The 22,322-nt window shown below is 38.5% G+C and overlaps 1 protein-coding gene across 2 annotated transcripts in view; it reads left to right on the forward strand.

The window, feature by feature from the left end:
- Window positions 1-22,322, forward strand: part of LOC104591852 (ADP-ribosylation factor GTPase-activating protein AGD3) — a 39,861-nt gene that overhangs the window by 14,554 nt on the left and 2,985 nt on the right. The window contains exons 6-17 of one of the 2 annotated variants that reach the window (XM_010250918.3): window positions 8,447-8,491; window positions 11,834-11,899; window positions 12,029-12,076; window positions 12,206-12,301; window positions 12,394-12,435; window positions 14,523-14,738; window positions 14,925-15,056; window positions 15,156-15,386; window positions 15,674-15,760; window positions 15,854-16,195; window positions 19,443-19,588; window positions 19,697-19,790. In XM_010250918.3, the coding sequence (XP_010249220.1) occupies window positions 8,447-8,491; window positions 11,834-11,899; window positions 12,029-12,076; window positions 12,206-12,301; window positions 12,394-12,435; window positions 14,523-14,738; window positions 14,925-15,056; window positions 15,156-15,386; window positions 15,674-15,760; window positions 15,854-16,195; window positions 19,443-19,588; window positions 19,697-19,790 (1,545 nt within the window). The remainder of the gene's footprint in view (window positions 1-8,446; window positions 8,492-11,833; window positions 11,900-12,028; window positions 12,077-12,205; window positions 12,302-12,393; window positions 12,436-14,522; window positions 14,739-14,924; window positions 15,057-15,155; window positions 15,387-15,673; window positions 15,761-15,853; window positions 16,196-19,442; window positions 19,589-19,696; window positions 19,791-22,322) is intronic. The other variant, XM_088903632.1, reaches the window with a different exon arrangement.

Raw genomic sequence — 22,322 nt, forward strand, 5'->3', positions numbered from 1 at the left:
ATATTTGGCCTCTTTTTCTGCAATAAATCCAAGGTGTTTTTTTTTTTTTTTTTGAGTACCACTTCCCAACAAAAGGCCTGAATTTTAGGGGGTACAGGGCTACCCCCCACCTCCTTTGAAGGAAAGTTCCCTACAAGGTTAGAGGTCTGAAGCAAAATGTTATAAAAAGAAGAACAATTGAAAAACCAAAAGGGGAAGGTTTCCAAATTCTGCTATCTCTACAGGACTGATCAAGAAAGAGTTCCCCTAACTGAGTGATCAAATCATCAACCATCCCCATTTCAGAATCCCTTAGACCTCTTCTCAAGCCCAAATCCCAGGAGTTATCAACAAACACTGAAGATATCACTTTTCTTTTGTTTTCAGACAAGGAGTAAATAGAAGGAAATCTATCTCTAAGGGAGTTTTCACCAACCCAAACATCTTCCCAAAACAAGACTTTATTTCCAGTGCAAACATCATATTTGAAATAAGAAAGCATAAGAGGAAAAATACCTTGAATAGCTTTCCAAGGAGAACACTGAGAAGCCCCAGGGTCGAGTCCTGCATCCCAGCTGTTATCTGCCAATCCATGAATACTAACAATCACTCTAGACCAAAGTCTGTCCTATTCCATCGGTAGTCTCCAAATCCATTTCCCCAGCAAATCCATGTTTCTCAATCTTATATTTCCTAACCCAAGGCCTCCATCATCCCTACTCTTAGAAACCACCTCCCACTTCACTAAGTGATCCTTCTTAGTATCCCTTGGTTCCCACAAGAAATCCCTCATTATCTTCTCTAACTGGTTAGCTACTTTCATTGGTACTCTAAAGGTAGATAGGAAATACTGGTAGGTTGGCTAAGGTTGACTTGATTAAGGTTATCCTACCCCCTAAAGAGATGTAATTCCTCTTTCAATTTGCTAACCTCTTGGAGAATCTTTCAATTACAGGGTACCAAAAACTCTCAACCATTGGGTTCCCTCCCAGTGGTAGCCCCAAATATTGTAAAGGCCAGCCCCCCACTTCACACCCCAAAATCCTAGCTAGGGAATCCACCTCCTCTCCGCCCAGATTGAGCCCTGCCCAACAACTTTTTCCCCAATTCACTTTAAGATTGGACTTCCTTTCAAATTGAAGCACTAGACTCTTTAAGTTCCGTAATTCCCCTTCCTCCCCGTCACAAAACAAGATGACGTCATCTGCAAATTGTAAGTGTGTGACCATCACCTCCTCCCTACCAATCCTCCAACCTCTTATCAAATTGTTAGCATCGGCCCTCGAAATCATGGCACTCAACACATTAGCTACTAGGGTAAAGAGGAATGGGGACAATGGATCTCCTTGCCTAATACCCCTCTTTGCAGGAAAGAAACCCCTAGCTACACCATTCACCAATAAATGACATGAAGAAATGCATCCCTTTACCCAACTGCACCATCTCTCCCCAAACCCTCTCCGCTTGAGAACCTCTAGTAAAAAATCCCAGTCCACCATGTCATATGCCTTTTCAAGATCCAATTTGCAAACCAACCCCTTTTCCTTTCTCCTCCTCTTCACCTCAACACATTCATTGGCAATAAGTATTTGATCTACAATTTGTCTTCTTTCTACAAAGGCCCCTTGATACGGTGAGATTAGAGACGGGAGGATCTTTTTTAATCTTAGCGTTAGGACCTTAGAGATGATCTTATACATGCTTCCCACCAGGCTTATAGGTCTGAAATCCTTTGGTTGGAGAGCGTCCTTCTTCTTAGGAACCAAGGCAATAAAAGTTGCATTTGCTCCCGAGTTAAATTTGCCTCTCTCATAGAACTCTTCAAAAACCTCCAACAAATCCTCTCTAATTATCTCCCAACAATCTTGATATAAGGCCATTGAAAAACCATCAGGCATAGGAGCTTTAGCTCGATCCATGGAGAAGATTGCATTTCTCACTTCTTGGGCCTCAAATCTTCTTTCCAAAGATTCCAATAAGACACTATCTTCCACCCTCCACTCCAAGTCCTCTAAGCTCTCACTAGGTTTCCCTGGGTTGTCATACACTAATTTGAAGAGCTTAACCAAAGCTTGAGCTATATCATCTTCCCTTGTCAGCAATTGCCCATCCCACTCCAATTTTGAAACAGAATTCTTCCTTCTCCTCCCATTTGCCAACGAATGAAAAAACCTTGTATTGATGTCCCCTTCCTTTAGCCATTTGCACCTGGATTTTTGCCTCCAACTTATCTCCTCCTTCCTAAGAAGATCTTCCAGTTCCTGTTTCAAATTCCATCTTTCCACCTTACCCTCTTCCCCCAGCCTTCTTTCAGCTTCTAGTCCATCTAGCTCTTGCACTCTCTGACTGATTTCCACTTTCCTTTGCTCTAATCTACCAAAAACCTCTTTATTCCAAATCTTGAGTCTAGCTTTCAGGAGTTGTAGTTTCTTGTAAAACCTATACCCTTTCCATCGGAATTCCACTTGGTCCACTTCCCACCATTCTTTTACCTTAGCTAGAAACTCTGGATGAAGTAACCACATGTTTTCAAACCTAAAAGGACATGGTCCTCCATCTAGTCTTTCTTGAGTCAACCTGATTGGGCAATGATCTGAAATAGATCTCGACAATGCTGTAACACCTAAAATCCCCCATTCAGCTTCCCAATCCACTGTAAAGAGGAACCTATCCAATCGACAACAGGTAGGGTTTTCTTGGAAGTTTGACCAGGTAAAATTTGCTTGCTGAAGAGGGAGGTCCCGCAATGCAAAATTCTCCACAAAGAGATTAAACTTCCTCATGCTAGATGTAATCCTACGACTGGGGTTATTGGACTTGTTTAAGAATCTTATTACGTTGAAATCCCCACCCAAACACCAAGGGCCATCCCACAAACCCCTAACATCTGCTAGTTCTTCACAGAAACCTTCCCTTTCCCTGTAAGAGGTGGGACCATAGACATTAGTTAGCACCCAAGCCCACCCATCTTCCTTTCTCTTCAATTTTATTGACACCGAGAAGTTCCCAATGAATTCTTCTTCACACTCCCAGTCTTCATTTCTCCATAAAGTAATAATTCCCCCTGAAGCTCCCCACGATTGTGCAAAGGCCCAACTCAAATTTCTTGTTGACCAAATGCTCCTCACCCATTTCTCGTCCACCTCTGACAATTTTGATTCTTGTATTAAGACCACATCTGGATTTTCTCTTCTCAAGAAGTCTTTGATCACTTGCCTTTTCTTTGAACTCCCCAAACCTCTTACATTCCAGCTTATTAGCTTCATGGACAAACAATTCAGGTAGCCCCAACCAAACCACCCTCTTTACTCCTTTTTTCTATCCTTCCTACCCCCACTCGCTTTATCATAAACCACCCCACTCTTCAACCTCTCCACCTCACATAGCTTTTTCTTCCTCTTCTTAGAAAGCTTTCCTACCTTCTTACTAGACTCTTCCACCTTCTCAATTCCTTCTAGTTTCTTACCTGACCCCTTCTTCTTTTTCCGTTGTCCTTTTGATTTTCCACTGTATCCACTTTTCTCCACTGTATTGGGAAATTGAATAATCTCCTCCTCAACCCTACCCTCTTTCATATTCAGCTCCTCTTCCATTCTGATTCTAAATAGTTCCAAGATCAACTCCCAAATTTTTTCCCCTAGTTCTCTCTCTTTTGCTTCTGAATTTATCTCCCCCACTACCTCTGTCACTTGTCCCGAATCAAACGAATTGGCAGACTTTAAAGCTGGGCTGGAATTACCTGTAGGCCAGACACACACAGGACTTGGGGAAACAGAGTTAGTAACCAAAAACTGAACCTGAAAACAATCCAAACCTTGGGAGGAAGAAGACGCAATATGAGTTGCTGGAATAACCTGAACCCCTTTTGTTTGACTTTCGCTGGGAATAGGACCCTCGAAATCAAGATCTGGATTGATTGCAGTGGGAAGCGGGCAGTTTATAGCTCTGCTTGGAGGAACCAGATTACCAGCACACACCGTACAAGCACCCATTCCCTGGTCTTTACAAAGGATTGAATCCCCTTTTCTCCCTGTTTCGGTTTTCTCCTCACCCGAGCCTGTTTTCTTTCTTTCCAACTCCTTTCTAGGCCGAACCAACTCTCCTGGAAGTGTACAAGCCTCTTCTTCGAACAGTAACTTTAATCCTGGGTCATCTTCCTCCCCAAACCTTGAACGGCATTTACTCTGTATACTACCATAGCTGGACTCTTCAACATACAACTCCTCTTTCAGAGACTCATCATCTACACTTACCCAGTCTGAAGCAGAATCCTCCTCTTCTAACCTCGTGCGATTATATCTCGGATTAGGTTTATCTGGAGTGGAGTAAGAGACCAGTCTTGGCTGCCACGCTAAAGTTGGACCAGACAAACGTTTTTCTTTCGAGCCAGTTGCAGACCAATCTGAAGAGGGCGAAGATATACCACAGCAAATGTCCATAGTCTTTTGAACCTTGTTCCACCTCACGTGCCTATTTAAGTGGTTACCTGATTTATCTATGAGCTTACTTGCTGTTGGAGTCTTATTTCCAGGCCCATCCACTTGAAGTTTAAGACTGGGCCCACCAGTACCCCTCACGTCTACCGTTGGCCCATCCTTATAATTTTGAACCTGACCCAGTCTTTTTAAAAGTTTAGTATTGGTTCCCTGACTGCAGGCCTGGGCCATATCAAATGACAATCCACCTGGTTGCTGTTCCAATCTACCTCCACCTGTCCCCACCTTTGGACACTTGTTCAAATTCAAAAAGTCTTCTGACAGACTTTCTCCACCTTTGGACGTTACTACCTGAGGAAAAGTCCTAGTCTGATCCTCTGATTTGCCAATTAAAGTGGAAGACTGGGGTACTGCTTTCCTATCCCTTGCTTTTACAGTTTCCTTCCCAGTGTTAACTCGAACCTTGGAGGCCACGTCATCTTTGTCTTCCCCACTCCTCCCCAATCTCCACCATCTAGCTTCTGTAGAAGTTGCAATCCAAACCCTGAGTTCTACATTATCTGAAGTTAAATCCAAAGACCTTGGGATAAGCTCTGGCTTTGCTCCAGCTACATTAATCTGCACGGCACTCAGGTTGGAAGCATCAAAGGAAACCATCTCGCCTCCACATAGCTTCGCAACTTTCCTGAATACCTCCATCTTCCATAGATGGAAAGGCAACCCAATAATTTTCAGATTGATAAGTTCTGTGGGTTCTACCAACTGTACATTGCATAAAGGCTTCCATTTCTCCAACACCACCACACCTTGCTCTGTTACAGCCGAAACTGTAGCAAAATCCAGAGGAATCCCCTGAAAATACACTACAGCCTTGTGGTTGTCAAAGGGAGAAATCTGCAACACCTCTGTAGTCTTCAATATCTGTTGGACTTCTTCACCTAGTCTCTCCCAATCTTTTACTTTCTTGTTTACCGAGAGGACAAGTTTAACCTGCCAATCCTCTTTAGGTTTGTTCACCCACAATTTCACCAAACCTAGTCCAGCATCAATCTGCAATTTACTTTCCGTCCCTATCTCCTCTCCTGGGATCTCCCTGAAAACTTTCCCTGACTGCCCTTCAGATTGTTCCTTAACTTTTTGACCATCTTTTAGGGCACTTTCTCTGTCATTAGTTACCACCATAAACTCCTGAATTGCTTCTGCTAACTGGTCCCATCCCGAGGCCTCCCTTCCTTCAGGGAAACAGGTAAACTGCTTCAGCCCCTCACCAAAGTGTTCCTGCACTCCCAAAAACCTCCACTCCCTTGATTTTTCTGTTATTTTAGCTCAATCGAGAACTCCTTGGAACCATGGTACGCCCTTCCTTCGAGAAGCAAAGAAGCTTTCATCAATTCTACAATCTTTAGAGAGAGTCCATTTCTAGTCCAGATTTCTTCCAAGATGAAAGTCTTCGCTTCCACCTTCAACACTTTCTTCCATTTTTTTGCTCGCAGGAACTGACCCTCCCTCCCTCCCTCTTTCCAAGCTTCCCCCGCCGACCTTCATGTTTTTCATAACTCCATGCAGTTTGCTGATCCTAAGACTGCATGAGTTTCATGGAAATCAGTAGTTCTTGTAAAAGCATAGACATGTAAAGCACCAGACACCAGAGACAGACGGGCCCAATGACCAGCTTCAAGGTTCAAAGGGTAGCTATATTTTGGAGCCAATGAGGGACAGAAATGCAAGAAATAATTAATGACTAAGAACAAAATATCCATTCTCTTATTTAGTCATGGTGGATGATTTATTGAGGGATTGGTGGGAAATTGTAGATTTTTCTATTTGAAGTTGGCCAAGAACAATGGAATGGATTCTGGAACAGGCAAAAGCACTGTACATTTTGATAATTGTAGTTTAGGCAATATCAATAAAAAAATTGTAGTTTAGGCAATCCAGGTGCATTTGCTATAGGGAACACTGTTGGAGATGATGGGGGTAAAATCATGAATCACGATGCCAATCTTCCATTAAATGCCCATTCCTAATAGTTCTGGATGTTGATTTGGTATCACTTCCTGAATTGTTTTATTTTCTTATTTTGCTTTTTTGAAGATAGATAAAGAAGAATCTTACTCATAAAAAAGCACAGTACATCTTCTCAGTGACAATGAGTCACCAAACATCAGAAAAAGAGAAATTTAAAATAAAAAAGCACAATCACTCACTAATTGAATCACAAATTCAAAATACAAAAATCAACTTAGTCATTCAAGACTCTACATATTTTGTCTCCAAAGTCTTCTTTACTGAAACCTTCAAATTCTGGAAGAACTAGAACCCATCCAACTATCTTCAAATTGATTAACGCCTCTACGTCTTCATTGCTTTTCCTTTTCCCTTCAAGTATTCTTCTGTTCTTTCCTTCCAAACCACCCAACACACCGCAAAGGGGATGCAACTCCAAATGATTTTTGTTTGGATAAATTTATAGCATGTTGATAGTGTAAAGTGGAGCTACGCCCGGTTGTAAAAAAAGATATTGGAATGGGATTATTTTAGGCTTTCAAGAGATGAAGTCAGTTTAGTTCCTCAGGGTGGGAATTTGTAAGCAAAAGAAGAAACACTATAGGTCACTAGCTGAGGCTGTCTACCTATTTTGTGGTGCATGGCAGTTTGGATTATACTTCCTGTTATATATTTTTCAATAAAATTTTCTGCTTTTGATAAAAAAATATTGTCTCCCATAAAAAAATCATGCATCTTATTTTAACAACTCAAATGAATGTGTTTCTAGTTTTTGAAGGTGTAGATTGGAAACTTAACATGCTATTTGAAACTACACTGTAAGTGGTTCAATTTCATGTGATGTCCAAATGGGCTATAGATAAATTATACCATGCTAGTCCTAATGTACTTGATGTTGATATTTTCTGGTAAAAAATATTTTCCTTGGTATCACTTATTTTCATGGGCATTATGCTACACATATTGAGGCTGAGTGCAGACCATGTTTCAAAGCATCGATAGATACTCTTGATATATACCTATTACATCAGGTATTGGATCTTCATATTAAGTGTATTGGTAACCCTGAAAACTGGTACAATACTCCCTGCATTGTGCATAACGTGTTGATATTTGAACCTTGGTGCAGATTGCATTGTAGGGCTGCAACTTGGGTTTGGTTTGCTCAAACCCTATCCAACCCAACCCAGAAAACTTGGGTTAGGTTGGGTTGAACTGTTGAAGTTCAGTTTAGGGATGGGGTTGAAAAGTATGAGTGAGTGCAGCCCAACCTATGTGTGTATTTAAGCATGTGTCTATGCATGCAACTGTGCATCCATAAATGTATGTATATGTGCATGCCAACAATTTTAAGGCAATTTTTTTGCAAAGCAATGATAAAAATGTCTAAAACTGAATTGAGAAGTTGGGAAGTTGGGCACTTAGGCCAATCTGACCCCAATCCTCTTACTCTTAGGGATGGGGGTTCAATAACTCAAGTTGGGTTAGGGTTGACCTTAACCTGACCTAACCCAGCTCAACTTGCACCCCTACTACAGTGTAATGGGCCATAACTTGGTCAAATCATGTTCAAATAATATAAACCAGGCTTGTTGGATAGATGGCTGACTAAGCTAAATGTACCAAAGTCATTGCATTTGATCATATGTTGACACAGAAAATAAGAAAATTGATACCCAATGGTGACTCGTATAATATGTCTGATTCCAGGCTTTATAGCCTATCACATATCTTGTATTTTATTTTACATCTTAATGCATTACATTTCCATCGTCTTTTGACCTTGTTTTCATTTCTTCTTATTCCTCTTCTTTTTTTTTTGTTTCATTAAAGTATCATATCATTAGCAATTTGTTTTATTAAGAAAATTCCCTGTTTATTGTGTTGTTTTACTTTTCTCATAAATGCTGATTACTTGTTTAGGCTCTTAACCCCTTTAAGTTTTATATTTCTTGAAACGTGTGTATATGCTGAAACTTTTTGTATTATAGCATTTTTTTTATAATGAATCTTATCTTGTGCAGGAAGCTCGAAAGCGTTTCGACAAAGCCAGCCTTCTTTATGACCAGGTATGTCTTTAATGACTGTTTAACTGTTACGTTTTTTGTTTTTTTTTTTTTACTGATAACAGTGAGAATATTTTATTGATTATGGGTTCAAGATTAAAGAATGAGATATGTACACCAAAGAGGCTTGATTCCCAATTTTGTTAGGTTGTTCAGTGCTTCCTAAGCCCAGATTTTACAGATTATGTCACTCAATGCAATAGATTTGCCCAAAATAGTTAAATTTGGTGTACCCTTGTGTTTGGCAATGAACAAGCCAATCAGCTTACTGGTCTCGGGATGCATATTAGTGCACATCTTAGTTCCCTATATTGCCATAGGGCCTGGTTATTGTTTCTTAACCAGCACACTGCAACTGGAGAGTCCCCTGTCACCACCACATTCCTCAGGTGAAGTGATCTGCCCCTGCAAAAGAGATGGTAGTTCTGCTCTTGTTAAGTTCCCAACTCCAATGGGTTCTTAAAACTCATCTTATGCTAGAGTTTCCTTGACTACCATGCTACACCCATCGAAATTGAGTTTGATGAGGTTTGAGGCTGGTAGGCTTCAGTCCACCTTTGCTGTAGGTCTGCTTGAAGATGAGTCCACCACTTTCTGTCACCTCCTAAAGATATCTGATTATCTTTACCTTCTCGGTACTTAATGTTTCTATAATCCAATTATTTCGATTCATTGGTTCTCATTTCTAGAACGTAATGGATGTATTTTGAAGCCACTGTGCTGTTTGCTGCTATAATCTTAAAATCACATTATAACGCTTGATATATTTGCTTTTATTAGTTGTTTCTTCCGTTATGTCATTGAAATGATCAGGATTATTGAAAGAATCGATTACTCCAGGTCCATAGGCCATCTCTAGCCGTTATTTTTAATTGAAGTTTGATCTTATGGAATATGGAATAATAAAAAATGGAAGGATGACAATCAATTCTTTTTCAGAAGGTACCTGAATTGTTCTATTAAGACAGTGGAAGTGTGTGTTTATGGTGCAGAAACCTAGACAAAAAATAGCTCTGGAACCTGCTGAAGAAAACCCATGTAGGCAACTAGGCATTGAGATCTAAATGTGCAACAAAGTCCATTTCATCAATTCAGAACACTAGATAAGCACAATTATCTGGTTTGTCCAGGATGAGCAGAGCAAAACCAAACAAATTCATACCAAGAGGCAGATGAAACAAGCAATAAAGAGAAACCATAAATGGGAACACCATGAAGGGAAGGAGGTATTATAATACAAATTGGTACCATGTGCTCCTTCACTGGGCAACTTTGGCATTGTTCCTTCCTATTTCTGTTCCCGAAGAAATTCCTGTTCCGAAGCAAGAATTTTATTTCTTGTTTTTGAGGAATAACTGAGGCGTTTGGCAATTTATTCTCCGGGAAATCGGGAATAAATTTCTGTTATACAAAAACAAAAACAATGTTTAGATAGTCAATTCAATATGTTATTATGTCAAAGCACACCAAACCAAAACAGAGGCGGAAAAACCAATTGATGAAGGGGGAAACAATAGAAAGATGGAAAATTGGTTGAGATGGAACAAATTTGGGAATGGTAGACACTAAAATAGATTTGGTGTTACCTGAACTGGTTGTCAGAGGAATAGAGGGTGAAAAAGGTGAAACATTCCCTGGTGTCATTGGTGAAAGAAGGTTGCGTGTGGAGCAAGAGATAGGTGGCTACCAAGCATTGATTTAAAAAATCATTCATCAATGTGGGGGAAAAGATGTTGAAACATGGCACATCGATGGTGTTACTTGATGTTGTCACCAGAGAAGAAGAAGGTGATGTCTATGGAGCAAAAGTGCCGGCTGGTCGATCGAGCAAGAGGATGAAGGAAGAAGGCAGTCTGTTGAGAGGTTAGGGCTTATTGGTTGTATGCGATTCTAATTTTTTGTGGTTTTACCAAAATAACCCCATTTCCATGTGAATGAGGTTGACAAGTGTTCGGTTTTTTAAATCAGCGCCTGGGGACATGTTTCTCATTTCCATGTTCCTGAGAAAGAACAATATCCTCATTTCTCAGGAACATGTTTTTGTGTTTCATAGGAATGTTGGGAACAAGTTATTCCATGTGTTATTTTTGTACCAAATGTATTTCTGTTCCATGGGAATGTCGGGAACACCAGAAACGTTCCTGTGGAACGATGCCAAACAGGGCCTTGTTTTCTGACCTCCCAATCCTTTTGAACAAGATATTGACTCTAGAATCATGGCCTCTTACCTTTATTGCCAAATGTCTATGGTCAATCCGTTAAAAGTTACCCCTTAATCCAATTGGGTTAGTTTGATATTTGACATCGGTTTTGGACCCTTGGTGCAGTTTTTATATTTGTTTACCATGTCTCATGACCCTATCATGTGTCTCCTGTCTTATGCTGGTAAGCTTTCCCATACACCTAATGGCTCCAAGTTTTTGAAGGACCAGCCATCAAAACCTGTGCTTCGCTGCTCCTTTTGTGGTGGGGGTCAAACTCTAGGATGTAATCCACTGGCATTTAGGTGATTTCATCATATAGTACTATCCTCAATCATACATTAAAGGAAAATCCTTGAATTTCTTGAGAGTTTAGCTTCTTACTCCACTACAAGGTCAAATTCTGCTTTCTTTGGGCTGGTTTGTATGTGCTAGTAGAAGGTGATTGACTGATTGCAATTGTTTGGCTATATTTGAGCACCGGTGGTCCTGGCTACTCAGACAACTGATAAAGAAGGCAAAAGCATTATCATCGAACATGAACTAGTCCTTCACATAGGTCCACAGATTTTGCTAATAGCATAGCTGATTTGCCATCCATGGAGGGAGTGTCCAGAAATGAGCTAGTCTGGGGCAGGGTTTAGCTTTGTAAATGCTGCCTATTATTTTAGAAAAGCCTAGGCTGTTAGTTTATTTGTCCCTTTTGTTCCAATCAAGTTGATATGGAGGTATTATTTTAAATTGCATTAGTAAATTCTGATTATAGAGAGGAAAAAAAGGACAGAAAAAGAAATATATGATTGTTCTTTCTGGGTACTTTAGTATTCCTCTCATCTCATCTGTTCAATAGAAAGACTGCTTTACCTCTAAAACATTTCCACATTTTCCATTTTTGTCTTAGGGGAGATTATTTGCCAGTAATAGGCTGGGGATGTCTTCTAGCAGCTCCGACAAAAAAAGCTAGAAAATGTCTCCAAAATCCAAACTCCTGAAACATAGGGGACATGTAATATAGATATGATGGGTTTCAAATGGAACACATGGGGGAACCATTTCATGAATGTTACTATATTCAATGTATATGTTACTAATAATGTTCTTTTGGCTAATTTCAATGTTCTCCATTATTTGTCAATTGTAACAGGCTCGCGAGAAGTTTCTGTCACTCAGGAAAGGCACGAAAATGGATGTTGCTACAGTCTTGGAGGAGGTATTATCCAATATTAATTCTCTCTCAATTGAATAAAAAGGAGCATCCATTCTGGGAATATGATGATGTTGTTTTTCATTGTGAGGTTCTTCATTCTTTGAATGCTGATTTAGTTTAGGGATATTTCAGGAACTTCACAATGCAAGGTCTTCATTTGAACAAGCTCGCTTTAATCTGGTAAGTGAACGTCTGTCACTGTTCTATTATGATATCCGGTACCCTTCTTTCTTCAAGGGTTTCATATTTAGACATATGCCATGATGGCTAGTGTGCTTTCCTTAATTTGATAGTTCCTTCTTTATCTAGGTCACTGCTCTCTCTAATGTTGAGGCAAAAAAGAGATTTGAATTTTTGGAGGCTGTTAGTGGGACAATGGATGCTCATCTTCGATACTTCAAACAAGTAGATAACCTGGTGGCAGTTATTGTCTTTCTCATTGTAATGCATTGCTTATATTCTGCTTCTGAACCTTTTTGTCTTGGACTTAAATGCAGGGTTATGAGCTACTGCATCAGATGGAGCCATATATAAACCAGGTTTATTCTTTATTTGGCAATGATTTGGTGGAAATATTTTAGAGATATTAATGGGCCTTAGTTCTTCCTATTTATTTGTCCTTTTAATAGACTTTATTTCAGAGTTAGTGGACCTTATTTATTTGTTTACTCAGAAATTGAGTGCAAGCCTTTTCGTTTCTTCACCTTCTGAACTAAAGGATACCTTGGCTCTAAGTTTTGTTTTATATTTATATGAATATATAATATAATGGAACGCGTATACCATTGAAATTCATAATTGGTAGTTTAGAACCCAACTAGCTTAATTATTGGCATGAACTTTGCTAGTTATCTAAATTGTGGAATGACAATGGGGCTACTGCATCTAACACAAATTGAAGCATACAATGATCCTTTTGGAAAATGGAAGCAGCTTAGTTCCACTGCTGTAGCTAAGAATTGCCATATTGAATTGACACACTGTCTGTTCTGTCATTTCTCCTGAAAGTGCAACACAACTCATTCTCACCATCAGTGCACGTAAAACCCACTTTTTTCCGTTCTTTCTTTGTTTCTCCTTTTCCTTTTGTTTTTTGGTTTTTAGGGTGTTCTCAGTTATTGCATCTTTAGACACTTTTTCCCCTCAAGGAAGTTGTTGGTTAAAACTCTTGGGTTGAACAATCTTCCTAGGTTATTCATTATGCTCAAAATTCTGATATTCTAACATCTGATTTGATTTTTGAGAAAAAGAACGTATAATTTCATTAACAAACAAAAAACATGGACAACAATCCACTGTGCATAGGGGTATACGCAGCCGATGCCCATACACCCTGCTTTATAAAAAGATTATCATACACAAAAAAGGAATTGAAATTTCTCTCCCTAAATAGTTGTTCATAGCCAGCCAGGAAAACCATTTCCCCAAGATTTTCTGGTATACTGTGTCTACCGAGCTGCTTTTATTTTTGAAAATCCTTGTATTTCTCTCCTATACACACCAAAAAACTTCTGCAGGAGCAATATTCCACGCCACCTTCCCCCTCTTAGTTTTAGGCCTTCAATTCTCCAGCATTGTATAAAATCCACCACTGATTTTGGAATGCAAGTTTTCACCTCGAATAATTTCCATATTCTTGACCAGTTCTCATTGGAAAATTTACAATGTAACATCAGATGGTTAACTGATTCAACATTCTTGTCACATAAAACACTATTGGTGGACTACAGATGCATGCCCCTCCTGGTCAAGTTATCCCTGGTTGAAATTCTGTTTAGATAGGTGGTCCAAAAAATGAAAGCTACCTTTGAAGGGACATTCTTACACCAAACATTGTTTACTGGAATGGCCTGATCCTCTGATCTGGAAATGTAATTATAGAAAGACTTGACAGTAAAAGTTCCAGATTTATCCCACTCCCACATTCTTCTGTCATTGCTCCCTATCTCCACCTCAGTGCTATGTAAATTTTTGTAGCATTTCCACCATTGCCTCAACCTCACAGTTATTTAGGTTTCTTCTAAATTGAGGATTCCAAACCACATTCCCATTCTGTACCTGCAGGTAGTCAGCCACCGAAGCTTTTTTGTTCAGCACCAACTCAAACAGGATAGGGAAAGATTCTTTCAAAGGTCTGCCGTCACACCAAGAGTCTCTCCAGATCCAGAATTTTACCCGATGGTCTTCTCCAATCTTGAACCTTACTCCCTTTATGAAAGGATCATAGGCTTTCCTGATACCCCTCCAAACAGAGCACCCGCAAGACTGATTAGACACCCCTGACTCCCATCTCGCAGGGCTCTATATCTGGCAATTGCCACCCTTTTCCGTAAGCCTCTTTGGCTCTCTCACCAAACCTCCAAAACCACTTTTCCAGAAGGCTGTGTTAACACCCTTCACTCTCCATACACCCAATTCCCCTTGAAGTTTAGATTTGCATACCTTTTTCCAATTTACCAAGTTGTATTTCTTCTCATCCTTCCAACCTCCCAATAAAAATCTAATTTGGTTGTTGCATTTCTTTTTCTTGATCTAGTAAGTTGGTATATTAGACCAAGTGAGATTGTGTGTGTGTATCATTGTATTCCAGGATTGTTAATATTTAAGGTATTTTGGTGTTGTGAAGGTTTTAACTTATGCACAACAATCAAGAGAAAGGTCCAACTATGAACAGGCTGCGCTTACTGAAAGGATGCAAGAATACAAGAGGCAGATTGATCGGGAAAGTCGGTGGTCTTCTAATGGCTCACAAGGCTCTCCTAATGGAGATGGTATACAAGCTATTGGTAGAAGTTCACACAAAATGATAGAGGCAGTCATGCAATCTGCTGCAAAGGGAAAGGTATCTTAAAAGAACTCTTGAACTATTAAGGCACTCTCAATTCAAAATCACAAGAAATGCTGTTTTCATCTCTCTCTCTCTCTGTATATATATATATATATATATGTATATGTATGTGTATGTATGTATATACATATATATATCCACTTTCATACCTAACATGATATGCCATACATGATATTGTAGGTTCAAACAATTCGACAAGGTTACCTTTCAAAACGCTCTTCAAACCTGAGAGGTGACTGGAAAAGAAGGTTTTTTGTTCTTGATAGTCGTGGAATGCTGTACTACTATCGCAAGCAATGGACTAAGCCATCTGTGAGTAGCTGGAATATATTTTGGGATTTGAAGCACTTAAACTTTTTCTCCTTGAGATCTATTTCTGCTTTTGAAGGTTGATTCCATATATTGTTTTAGGGAGCTGGTGGTCAGCTCTCCAGTCAGCGAAATCATAATTCCTCCGAACTGGGTTCTGGACTGCTGAGTCGTTGGCTTTCTAATCATTACCATGGGGGGGTGCATGATGAGAAGTCAGTGGCCCATCACACTGTGAACCTGTTAACATCAACAATTAAAGTTGATGCAGACCAGTCAGATTTGAGGTTTTGCTTCAGGATTATTTCACCATCAAAGAACTACACTTTGCAGGTATAAATTTAGAGGTTAGACATGAATATGCAGATTTATTATTTATCTTGATAAAGAGTATGTATGTTTATTATTGATATCTATTTATCTCATCAATTATAACACCTCCAAGGTCAGACATGAATATGCAGATTTATTATTTATCTTGATAAAGAGTATGTATGTTTATTATTGATATCTATTTATCTCACCAATTATAACACCTCCAAGATCTTTTTGCATTACAAATTTGTTTAGTATATATTCTAGGTTCCAAGTTTATATTTAGTGATTGCTCATAAATACAGGCAGAGAGTGCAATGGATCAGATGGACTGGATTGAAAAGATAACTGGAGTTATTGCTTCGCTGCTAAGTTCCCAGACACCTGAACAGGCAAGTATTAAAAATGGCAATATTACTATGCCCCGTAAATGTTTACTCTTTGTACATTAATCATTTTAACTGTAAATATGAATTGTGTTTTAGCCTCTCCCTGCTAGTCCCATGGGCAGTGGTCATCATCGATCTGCCAGTGAAAGTAGTTCATTTGAAAGTTCGTCCGATTTTGATCATTCTGCAATTGATGAATACACTGCTGAAAGGAATTTATTCACTGGACATCATGAACGGATATCTAGAAGTTCTCAGCAGCAACGACTCAGTGTAAAGAATGAGAAGCCAATTGAAGTGCTAAGAAGAGTATGTGGCAATGATAAATGTGCTGATTGTGGTGCTCCTGATCCAGATTGGGCATCTCTAAACCTTGGTGTTCTTGTTTGCATTGAGTGTTCTGGTGTTCATCGTAATCTGGGTGTGCATATATCAAAGGTTAGTTGGAACTTTTTGCCATATCTATATCTGTATTTATCTGATTTTGTTGTCTCTGTATCAAATTGCATTTATCTTCAAATGATGTGTTGGGAACTTGTTCAAGAGATGGTAATTAGTTATATTCATATGTGAGTTTACAAATACCAGTTTGCTGCTAACTTGCTTTTGTTTTTCATTTACCTTTAAATTTTGTTTTAATTATTGTAGGACAATCACTAATTATGGTCATTTTTGTGTTGGAAAGGTGGATATGTCTATCGTCAACTTTTTAGTTTTCATTTTATTTTCTCCTTGAGCTTGGTTTGGTTGGGACATGGGAGGATTATATGTTTTCTCAAAGGAGTTTTTTTTTTTTTTTGTTGAAGTGGTAGTGGGAAAGGTTGGAGTGGATTTGTGTAGAAAGTAGGTTCTTCTAGTCTCTGTGGTCTCTGATGGAGGGGTTGATGCGAAGAAAGGTTTTAATAAATCTCAGCTGGTACATATTATGAAGGTTTTTTTTTTCTCGTTTAAAGGAGGGGTTGGTCGGTGCTGGTCCTTGCAGTAAATTTTGTTTTAATGATTGTAGGACAATCACTAATTATGGTCATTTTTGTGTTGGAAAGGTGGATATGTCTATCGTCAACTTTTTAGTTTTCATTTTATTTTCTCCTTGAGCTTGGTTTGGTTGGGGCAGGGGAGGATTATATGTTTTCTCAAAGGAGTTTTTTTTTTTTTTTGTTGAAGTGGTAGTGGGAAAGGTTGGAGTGGATTTGTGTAGAAAGTAGGCTCTTCTAGTCTCTGTGGTCTCTGATGGAGGGGTTGATGCGAAGAAAGGTTTTAATAAATCTCAGCTGGTACATATTATGAAGGTTTTTTTTTCTCGTTTAAAGGAGGGGTTGGTCGGTGCTGGTCCTTGCATTAAATATTGGGTGTATAAAGGAAGAGGGGTGAGCATGAAAGTTTAATTCAGAAGGTTTCTGGTAGGGATGGTGGTGATGATCTCTGGGGTGGTGGTGAAGGATTGTGGGAAGATGATGACTCACTTGGAGGTTTTACAAGTGAGCCTAGTAGGATGATTTTTTGGATTCAGATCCAAATGAACAAGAAGACTCAATGCAAGTTTGTTCCTTTTCATCTTTAATAGGAGTGGGGGAAGGGGAGTTGATTGGGAGGTTTCCGAGCATGATAGCAGAGGAAGGGGGGGAGAGGTTGAATTGTCACATAGAAGTGGAGGAAGATGAAACATTGAAAGAAGTTGAAGTCGAAGGGTTGAGATAGGGGGTGGTGTTGTAAATTTGAAGGGGGTCCAGGGTTAAGGAGGTAAATAGGGGTACTTTCCTAAGTGGCACACGTGGTGGAAGGTCCAGATTGTGGGAACCTGGTAGAAGTTGCAACGGAACTTCAAGCTAATCATGGGGGCCTTAAAGATGGTCGATGTTTCAATAAAGTTGGATATACAAGTGACAAAGAAAAAGAGGTGGATATACATGTAAGTAATCTTTTGGTTGGGGAGAAGGGTGGGATTTTAACTTTTGAAGAGGAAGGGGAAGAGGGTATTGGAACTGAAGAACAAAGGGAGGGGCGGTTTGAAGAAGACAGTGGGAGAAGCAAGGTGAATTTTGCAAGGGAAGGAGAAGAAGATAGGAGGGGCAGTGGTGATAACATTCTGTGAGGGGAAAAAACGGAGGAGGACATAGCAGAGGAGTCTGACAAGCAAAGTGAAGAGGGGTGGTTTGGAGAGAAGAAGATCTCGGAGAAAAAGGAGGGCTATGAGGCGGAATCAGGGGATGTTAATCTGTGAATCACCAGGTGTATAAGAGAAAGAAAAATAACAGAAAGGAAGCAGGTGGGGGGAGGAAAAGTAGGAATGGTCCAAGGAAGTGGAAGTGGATAGGATCTATACAGTGCAGAGAAAGGTGAATATGGAGAAGGTGGTGGAAACAGAGGTTCAAGTTAGTAAAATTCTTGGAATTTCATTGATAAAAAAAATTCTTGAAATTTCATTCATTGGGGGGGGGGGGGGGAATTTGCAAGACAGGTGTTCAGGGGAAATACACGTTCTTTTCTAAGAGAAGAGATGAGAAAGACAGGAAGCGTGATTTCAACAGCATCAGAACAAAGAGTCTAGTTAAAAAAATATGGGAGCAGAAGAAAAGTCTTAGAAACTGAAGAAATTGGTTGTCAATTTTGGAGAAAGAAAGTTTAAGAGGTAGGAGAGTGGGGTAGTGGGAGCTGAAGGTTTTGCTATTGGGTGAGTGAAGAATTGTAATTGTGTGGAGTAGGTTCTAAGATTCAAAAGTGTAGGGGATTTGTGTTTTTGTTTTGTATGGTTGCTTTCTGGGGTGGCTTTTCTTTCTATTTGGGGTGACTTCTTATCACCCCTGTTTGTATTCCTTCTGTCTTTGTAATGAATTTTCTTTTTTATTCATCTTTAAAAAAAAACAGCCTCTAAATAGAGTATGTTAGAGTTGTTTTTCTGGTCAGGGTGGCTGTTGATGAGGTGGAGCATTGTTGTTAATGAGAGTTGCTTTCTTCCTGGTCAGTTTCGTTTAGGTTGTGAATGATTTGATTGTGTTGTTGGGTTTATCTTTTCTCTCAGGTGATTTTTTATCATCTTCCCTCTGTAATTTCTATTTTTTATTTTCAATGAATTCTATTTTAGTATAAAAAACAGATTTAGAGACCTGGTATACAAGGGAATGGGATCAACTTCAGTGCCAGACAAATTTTAAACATGGTAATTAAGTAAGCCCTGTATATTAGTTATCAACTTTTAAATGATAACCAAAATTAAACTAGTTGGCAGATTCTGAAAATTGCATGAAGTGAAACCTTGGAAGGAACACTTCTCACGAACTCATTAGCTTCAAATTTTAGAAATTATGGTATACTCCTTTTTCATAATTTTATTCGAGTGGGGCCCAATCAGCAACTTCAGACCTTCAGACAGTCAAATTTTCATAGTGGTCAGATCATTGAAAAATGAACACATACAATTGGGGTTGAAAGGAAGGATATCTTCAATTGAGTAGGGGCTGTCTGGAGGAACTCAGATCAATTGTCTAGATGTTTTGCCAAGCTTGGTAAAATTCTCTTCTATTCCAAGTTTCCGCTGTGTTTCGGATATTGAATCATGTGGAAGCGTGCCTTGTTTGCAATTAAGAGAAGTTTCTTGTCCTCACATTACTTAATATCAGTATTGATGAATTTAATGTTCTTTTTCTGTTCTGATTTTCTCTGATCTTGTGCCTTGTGGTTGTTGCAGGTAAGGTCACTAACGCTTGATGTGAAAGTCTGGGAGCCTTCAGTCATAACTTTGTTTCAATCGCTGGGTAATACATATGCAAACTCGGTCTGGGAAGAGTTATTGCAATCAAGGAGTATTTTCCAGGCTGATGAATTCTCCATAGGGTAAGTAGAAATGAGTGCATTATTATATTTAAAAGCCTTTTATGGCTATTTATATATTTTGTTGGAAGTGTGTAATTTAACTTGGTATTGCTGAACATCTTTGTGCAGTTGCTCCAAATCTGATAAACACCAGATCCTTCTTGTGAACAAACCTAGTCATGCTGACCCTATTTCAGTAAAGGAAAAATTCATTCATGCAAAGGTATTTCTCTGAACAGTGTTGCCCATATTTTTCTCATCCCTTTGGAAAATCTCAGTCATTTGGAAGTGATATAACATGGTTTACAAGAGAATATACACTTTGTTCAACTGGTCTTTCTTGTTATTGAAGTCAGAATCTTATCATGGCAAATTCTAGTTGTTGATCGATAATATAAGTGAAAACTGGCCCCAATCATTTAATTGCTCAAATAAGAACTATCAACTCCTGAATGATTCCAATAAAACATTACCAATCTCACTGAAGAGAATGGAATGGGAAAACAGGATTCACGTAGCCGATTCTATGTGGTTTGGACAAGGCTCAGGTGATGATGACGAGTATATCTTAATTTTACAATAAATAATAATTATTGGAATTGGCATTGCTACAAATAGCAAGTCCAGAGTTACCATAAATAGTAATTCCAAAATAACAGAAATTTTCTGGAAAGCTTAGGACCCTATTCTTAAGACACCTAGGACTAGAAAACAAATTAAAAAACTCAAACAATGTCAATATCCTATCAACCAAAACTTATGAAATTGGTGTTCGAATTGAAAAATTGATTTCTTTCTCCACAATTCTTTCATTGCTTCAGTATCTGCATCAATTAATATGTATGTGGATATGTTTGACATGTACATGGTGTTTGCATACATGTATGTGCATATCCGATTCAGTTTCTTGCACTGTTTAATGCTGGTTTATCATAAAGGTTGTTAAAAAGCCGTTAAATAAGAGGTGAAACCTCACTGATTAAGCTTCATGAGCTGCTAAAATATTTTGAAGACAGAACAATCTTTCATTGGTAGTTAAAGAAATATGTATATACAAGGGTGCTAGATTGGATCCATGAAAAGTCCCAATAAACCTAGAATCATTGCATATATGAGAAACATAATTATATAGAAAACATACTTTAGCCATTCCTTATGCACAAGTTTGATCCAGAATGCTTCCATGAATGGGCTTACCTCTGTATTCCATTGATTACACACTGCTTGATGATAAGAAACTTAAAGCATGGGAGTGAGAGCAAGGACCAATTCCTATTATAGAATTCCCTTTATTCCAATCTTAATCCATTGGGGATTCATTTGATGAATCCTAATCAGCACTAACAGTGAATATACCTAGCTGATGGCTGTGATTTCAAGTAAACAGGTACCCATATTTTCACAAATCAATATCAGTTAAAAGTGTTATCTTTACCAAGATCATCTTAAAGTGATGTTTTCATATGTCTATGAGTCTTTTTACACTTAAAGGTGGGCCTTGAGGTGAGGTTGTCCTCAAATTGCAACCAAGCACTCAAGAGCCATGAGGCTTACACTACATGGGTTGAAGTGTTGACTCTTACATGAAGTGTAAGATATGCTTCAATCCTGAACTGTGTGTATGTGTGTGTGGTGGTGGTGGTGGTGCCACCATCGCCATCTTCTCTATGAAGTGAAAAAGAAGAATTGTGTTACATTTTAATAATTATAGCTTTTACATATTCATTCCTAGGAACTACAATCATTAGAAATTAATCCTAGAACTATCATAATTAAAAACTTATTTTATGGGTCTGTCAAAATACATTTTTGTCTTTCATTAAAACAATAAAAAATTAATTTTATTTTGAAATTAATTATGAATTGTACATTGCTCTTTTTTTCATATTTAAATTAAAGGAGGGAGTCCAAAAGATGTTAAAAAATAATTAATTATAAAATGTAAATTAAGTAATGAAGAATGATGCGTGCATGTGTGTCTAAAAGGTTTTTACAATGAGCCTGTTGACTTACGAGAGAATCAGGAGCTTTCTTACATTGTTTTTATTGATCTTTGGGGATACCCCCTGAGACGTGGACATCCTCGCGGTTGCCACGTGTCTTAATCTTATTGGAGGTTACTACTGGCTGTCCCATCACCACCAATGTGTGTAGCCTCATTTATCATATTTTTTACCAACAAAAAAGATGGTTTTTTAATCTTTGTGAATTGTGAAACATTATTATTTATTTATTATTTACTAAAAATATGCATGCTTGTGAGTCTTATGCTTAAGGCAAGTGAAACTCCTCACATCACACCTCAGCATCTGAGAATTGATTTAAGAGTAAAAATTTCAACAATGGATAACTCCAGCATATTATAATTTTGTTACATCCAATTTTATTATACTGTATGGTGGTGATTAACCAGAATCTGGTATATTTGTGTAAACGAGAAACTAAACTTCCTTTTTTGTAAGCAAAATGATAGATGCTATTTGAGTCGTCAATGACTCAACCAACATACCTTGTGAATTTTATGGGTTTTAGCTTGTTTGTTTGGATTATGTCATGGTTATACTTTGTTCCTTCTCTCTTTTGTATATTAAATTTTTTCAAAAGTATAGAACTTTTCCACTTAGGAGGTAAAGTAATAATAGCAAATATATTAATAATATTGGCAATGTTTATGAAATTAGATTACAAATTCTTTTGGGGTTCTTTCCCTTGTGTATGTGAAGAATGCCTCTATTTTGCTAGCTGTCATACAAGG

The sequence above is a fragment of the Nelumbo nucifera genome, chromosome 4, assembly GCF_055504915.1.
Source record: "Nelumbo nucifera cultivar China Antique chromosome 4, China Antique-T2T, whole genome shotgun sequence".
Taxonomy (NCBI): domain Eukaryota; kingdom Viridiplantae; phylum Streptophyta; class Magnoliopsida; order Proteales; family Nelumbonaceae; genus Nelumbo; species Nelumbo nucifera.